We start from the raw sequence: 6,309 nt of genomic DNA, 5'->3' as shown, positions 1-6,309 counted from the left end.
CGGTAGGCAGCATACGACTTTTGTTAAAAGTTGGTCACGCCCATGGCAAATAGAATTTTTGCAACAAAGCAACTCCTTGGCCTTTAGGCAATTTAAACTGGGCATAAGCTATGAGCTTTTCCCTCGGTCATTGAGGGTGCTTAATTGCACCTTCCACATTATCTCTATTAGCTGATCAGAACCTCCGCAACCTTCCAATGTGGGAGGCTATATGCAAGGTGGCTATGAGTCTCCCTAAGTGGTGCTAAGCTATGTTGTTGTCCGTGGTGGGCACACTCTCGTCACTATCTTTCCCTTGAGGGGGGATCCATGTATGAGATTATGTGTCACGGTTAAGAGTGCGCTTGGCCTTGTTTGATCCTGTTGGTGCGAGCTGAGGGTAAACTATTTCCCCCGCTAGTTCACCCCTAGTTTACCGAGGGGATCCGATGGTTGGAAGCACAAGCTATTCTATCGGTGAGCCGGATCCCCCTCGAGGTTCGCGTGTAATTTGAGATGGAGTGTGCTGCGGGGGCACACCCTTAACTAAGGAAGGGAAAAGATATCCAACATGTGTTTGTCATGAGAGGGGAAAATGAGCTAAAGTTGTAGAGAGGAGATGCCTGGAGGCTGGATGTTAAATCAATCGAAGGAGAAAGCTGCCATTTTAAAACAGCAGCAAGTTCAGCCCATAAAACAACTAAAAATATTTTTTTATGGTTATTTTTTTGGTGAGGAGAGCGTGCGACTTGTGTGTGGCGGCTAATTTTCGTGTGGGAAGAAAAAAGGGACAAGATTTTGCATTAAATTGCGATTTGAAAGGACCGGCGCTGTGGGGCCCGGCCAGGCTGCTGCCACGTCAGCAGGAGAGAGAGCCCACGCTCCCTCAAAAAAGCGGAAAAGGGCATTTCTAAATGTTGTGCCCTTGACTTTTAAATTTTAAATAAATCATTTGTAAAAATCACCGCGGCATTTTTGTGTATTAATTTACTTTTTCCTTTTCTTTTTGGGTAGATATAGAGATTTTTAAATTTAATTTCATATGTAATCCCAACGCACGGAATTGTATGGGAATTTTCAATATTTGCTTTTTGTATTCTAGAATGTCATTAGAGTATGATTTTATAATGAATTAAAAAGTCATTTTCTAATAATTTGGCTTGCTTGGAGAGTAATCAAGAAATGGTAAGCCCTTTAATGTGGCAAATATAGGGATAGAGACTGCTCTATTATAAAATAATATTCCACCTGGACGACCTAGATTTGTAGCATCAAGAGTAAACATGGCCAATTCAACGGCTCAGATCGAGCTTGATTTTCATACGATGGATTCAGAGCTTCTCTCTACGACGTATCACGCATTCACCTCTTTTCATCTTTTCCCACCATCTCTCTCTCCTCCCTCTCTCTCTCTCTCTCTCACACACACAGCTTCTGCACCATCGCCATCGCCCGTCTTTCCCTCTCGCTGTTTCTCGCAATCTCCTCTATTCGTTACACACAGGCTACATCATCATCGCCCACTCTCTCTCTCTCTCTCTCTCTCTCTCTCTCTCTGCGCGCTTCTCCGCCCTCTGCATTGCAAAGGTGCGTCAGCGTTTCCCGCACGCCACCATGCGATCAATGCATGCGATCCTCTCCGCTCAATGCTCGTCAGATTGAATTTGGGTCGTTGATTAGCGCCCTTCAGCGGACCCTCCCTCTTCTTCATGAAGGGGAGCCCTGTGCAGCAGCAGGTGGCCATGGATGCAGCATCTGGTGTCCAGCAGCCCCCCCGGGATTGTGTGCACTTTCTCCGCACAGGGAACTGTAGATATGGGCCCAATTGCAGGTTCAATCATCCAAGCCAAGGACTGGATTCCATGGTATGTCAATCCTACATTGCCAGAGGATTAATTAGCTGTTTCTTTTCTGTTGGGTTCTTCTAATCAGCTGATTTTGGGCTCTTGCTTTGTCAGCAAGCTATCTCCTACCCCTCTCAGATGTCCGAATTTCCGGAGCGCATTGGCCAACTGGATTGTCAGGTAAGAGATCTGATCCCTTTGCTTAATAATGTGATCTATCTAAACTGGAGGCCAAGTTTAATCATGTCTGCAAAGCTTATCTTTGTATGCCATCTTTTATTGAAACGGAGTATATTGCATTAGCTCATAGATGTGTTAATCTGGTTTATGTTTGAAAGGCATCAGAAGCATTCCTCTTGTTGTGTAAGGGGCTATCTAGATTGTTGCATTTTGGCACCCGATCAATTCTTTAGGATGTGGAACAACAGATGAACATATTCCGTAGACATATGCGCACATAATCTAGGACACATTTGCACAAGGAATGCACATGCACTGTGTTGATGCTTTGCTTTCCGCACGTCGGTTCATCTTGCATGCAAGGGGTTTGTTTCGCTACTATAAGGGTGAATGCACATATATATCCACACATCATGGGATTCACTTTCGGTTCATTGCATCTTATGTTCATGTTTATCTACCTTTACAGTTTTACCTCAAGACTGGAACCTGCAAATTTGGGGTGCAGTGTAAATACAACCATCCCCATGTAAAGGCTGGTTCTGCGAGAGGACCCCCACTTCTCAATTTTGTCGGTCTACCTATGCGACCGGTAACTAATTTGAAGTACACATTTGAGATGGTCAGCTCTGCACATTTTAGGGACTAATGCTGGTGGCCTGTTGTTTGGTGCGGCCATGTATGATCAGGGCGAAAAAGAATGTGCATTTTATCTTCGTACAGGATCTTGTAAATTCGGCGTGGCTTGCAAGTTTCACCATCCAGATCCCGCAGGCATTGGAGTTGCCCGTTCCCCTTCTTATCCCAACAACGCACCCTTGTCCCCTGCAACTGTACCCGCATGGAGGCCTGTCTATTATCCGGCCTCAGGCTTACCTGGGGCTTCTCCCTACATGCCAATGTACCCGCCTCTTTCGTCCCAAAATGTTCCTTTCAATGGTGGCTGGACCGCGTATCAAGTAAAACTTGCTTTGCTAAACCTTTGCTGGCTTTGGGTATCATGTTTTTTACTAATGATGTAGTCTCAATGTAAGTTGTTAGTAAGAATACTGTCTGTGCGTTTGTTTGTATCCTGATTTTTATCCGGCACAAGTGTGGCATTCACACAATCATTAGCAGTTCTGGATTTTCAATGTTTTAAACATATTTATGCACTTATTGGGTCCAAGTGTCGCTTTTATGATTTTTTTGCTACCAGTTTGACACTGCTGTTTGATTGCATTCCTTATTGCTTTGTTTACAGAGTATGGGCACGCCATTGTCAAATGGAGATCACAGGGGATATTTTAATGGTGCACAACAGCACGTGGGTGGCATGAGACTGCCCTTTGATGGTCCTTTGAACTGCTCTTCAAGACCAGAGCAGCAAGACTGCCAGTATTATGTGCAAACAGGGCATTGCAAGTTTGGAGCTAGCTGCAAGTACCAGCATCCTAGGAGTATGGCTATTCCAATGGTGGCCGCTACATTGAGTCCAATGGGTCTGCCTCTGCGGCCGGTAAGAATTAGACATTTCTATAGCAGGCTGATGATTCCTTTTTGTTTTATTGCCTTTGTGATACTGTCTTGAATGTTGATATCGAGCAGGGGCAGCCACTCTGTACATTTTACCTTAAAAACGGTATATGCAAGTTTGGGCCCGTATGCAGGTACGATCACCCCATCAGGACCCCTTCAATTCCATCTTTCCCTGCGAAAGAGCCCATCAACGTGGATGGGGAATCTACCCTTCTACCTAAGGATAGCAATGACAAGGATGGGTCGGCAGAAACAGAGGACAGGGCTACTTCCCAAGATGGCCAGGACACTAAGGCAGAGAATACCGGGGATTAGGAAATCTGAGGTCATGGGGGACAAGAGGCTATGATGTGTGTCCCCAGACATTTTGTGTTCATGGTGCCCTTCTCGGCAATACTTGAGGACTTGAGAGAGAGTCCAATTTTTCCGTGAGTGTGTGTAGCTTGTTTCAAAAGAGGGCAGAGCATGTGTCTTGCTGAGACTTGGCCGGGAATTTTTGTCATGTATATGAGTGATAAGTTTGACATTGCATACAAGATTTAGCAAACTTTTTTCTTTTTGATCTCCACCATGCTCCATAATCTCTTTGTTTATGCCACGCTTGTCGAAACGCATGACATTGGATAAAGGGCCGTTTGTGGCGGTGTATTGGGTTGGCACATCGAAGGTACAGGATATATTCCCTTAGTGGGAGCCACATGTTGTTTTACTGCTAGTCTGATTTGGATTCTTGTCGATGCCATGCAGAAATGTGACACTTAGGCATTTGTCACGGATACCTGTTTTGATTGTTTTTGTGAGGTATATTTGCATGCTACCACTAATGGTTGGAATTATCTGCTTGTTGCCTGGTTCTCTCCGCTCTCGAGTGAGAAATGAGTTAAAACATAGTAACGGAGTTGTGCCTATTGCATCCTGGTTATTCCGAAGACCGAGTGAGAAATGAGTTAAAACATACTAATGGAGTTTTGCCTATTGTATCCTGGGTATTCCGAAGACTGGTTTGTTGTTTTCCATTTCGTGCTGCAGGTCCTACTTGGGTTTATAGGATGCTATGCTTTGTTGCACTTGGAACAGAGCAAACCTCTCCAAAAGCCGAACCTTAGATCTTTTGGTAAGCATGGATTGTCCTTGTGGCATTCAAGTTCTTCAAAGATATCCTTGCAGCATGGTACATTGAATTGTTGCAGGCTTGGAGTGGGCATAATGCTCAAATAGACAACCATCATGTCCTACAGATGTATGACTAGCAGCATTGCTATGCCCATATGCTTAATGGACATTCAGCATGACTATCAATGCTTCTCTTTGTTATGTCAAAGAGTGTCATCAGTGGGGATAGAACCCGCCAATATGCACATCTATTTAGCCTTTTCTCTTTCCCTAGCCATCTTAGAAATCAAGCCAAACAGAATGCTTTGGTTAGTGATGACAAGAATGTCCTTGCATGGATGGGTACGCACATCAATCATTACCGCCTAATGTACGGTTGTCAAAGTACGTCATCATTTTTGTAGTGTCATGATTTCTGCTTTTGTACATCAGATTACCTTCACATTTGAGGTTTTCAAATAGAGTATGAAAAAATAAGGCTTTGTTAATTCACCTTACAAGTCTGACAGTCAAGACCCTGGAATCATTTCATACTCAATTGGCTTTTTAAACAGAGATTGTCTTCACATTTGAGGTTTTTAAACAGAACATGAAAAAATAAGGCTTTGTCAATTCACTTTACAAGTCTCGACAGTCAAGACCCTTGAATCATTTTATAATCATGGGCTTTTTAACCAGAAGATCTGAATTCTAGAAGTCGCTGCAAGTTCACTTGAGCTTTAGTAATTTGAAATAATAATGCAAATATGGGTTGTGGCACTACTGAATTTTTTTGCATGATATCAGTGCATTTTCTTTAAGAAATTTGATTTTAGCATTGGATGGTGATGTGGAAAACCAAAGGTCCCTTGCATATATTTACAAAAAATGAAAGGAGCTGCAGTTGATTAAAGAGTAGTTTGTTAGATGTTCTCTAGAGAAATATGCCATTGGAGGAAAGAAAATATAAATATCCATCATTGGATTCTTTTTAAGGATGAGTATATTGTGAATGAATGGTTTTTAGAATTTATGGTGACTTGATATAGTGGAAGTCTAGTGGGGCACCCTAACTGTAGCTCTTCCACTATCGATGGGTGTAGCAACGAGTCACATTAGGTAGTGGTCATTCATGATAAGTCTTTTTATAAGTATGCCGATTTCGAGATAGTTGCATCGGTAACATGTTACTGGTAGGTGTTGCATGCAGGACCACATCATTATGGACTACCATGAAAAAGCTACAAGCATCCAGGTTGATCAAGACAATTTGAAAGATGGAACCAAGGAACATACTTCATCCAAATTTTTATTCTGAATTAAGAAAGATTACAATTTTATGACTCTACAATACAGTACACGAGCATTATGGAAGGGATTCACTTGAAAGGCGTAGGTTGGAATTTGGCATGGAGCTGCCATCCCACAAAGGTAATATGCCACAAATGGCTTGGTTCTAGTTGTATTCCCAAAGTGGGGAGTTGTCCCCATCCAATTTGTCCTCACGACACAACATGTGGTATGTAACATTACTGCCAACCATGGCTGGTGACTACTTGATGCAAAAGTTGCTTGCGTATAAGTAAAATTACACAACATAAACTTGTATAGTACAATTCCTAGAATACAAGCAAAGTGTGTTTTGAGGAAATTGCTTGTGGAATATTACTTGTATTGAAAATAGAGGTCGAAATGA

At 42.8% G+C, this 6,309-nt stretch overlaps 1 protein-coding gene across 1 annotated transcript; it reads left to right on the top strand.

Annotated features, from left to right (window-relative positions):
• The first annotated feature begins 1,352 nt into the window (after positions 1-1,352).
• Positions 1,353-4,087, top strand: LOC147450078 (zinc finger CCCH domain-containing protein 12-like). The gene is made up of 6 exons (XM_086519409.1): positions 1,353-1,844; positions 1,938-2,003; positions 2,473-2,595; positions 2,693-2,962; positions 3,247-3,501; positions 3,591-4,087. The coding sequence occupies exons 1-6, from the start codon at positions 1,689-1,691 to the stop codon at positions 3,834-3,836; spliced, it is 1,116 nt and encodes a 371-aa protein (XP_086375535.1). The 5' UTR covers positions 1,353-1,688; the 3' UTR covers positions 3,837-4,087.
• Positions 4,088-6,309: the final 2,222 nt, after the last annotated feature.

Source organism: Adiantum capillus-veneris, chromosome 9 (genome assembly GCF_014529385.1).
Source record: "Adiantum capillus-veneris isolate H3 chromosome 9, ASM1452938v2, whole genome shotgun sequence".
In the NCBI taxonomy this organism is placed as follows: domain Eukaryota; kingdom Viridiplantae; phylum Streptophyta; class Polypodiopsida; order Polypodiales; family Pteridaceae; genus Adiantum; species Adiantum capillus-veneris.
This window is presented reverse-complemented; position numbering and strand designations above follow the sequence as displayed.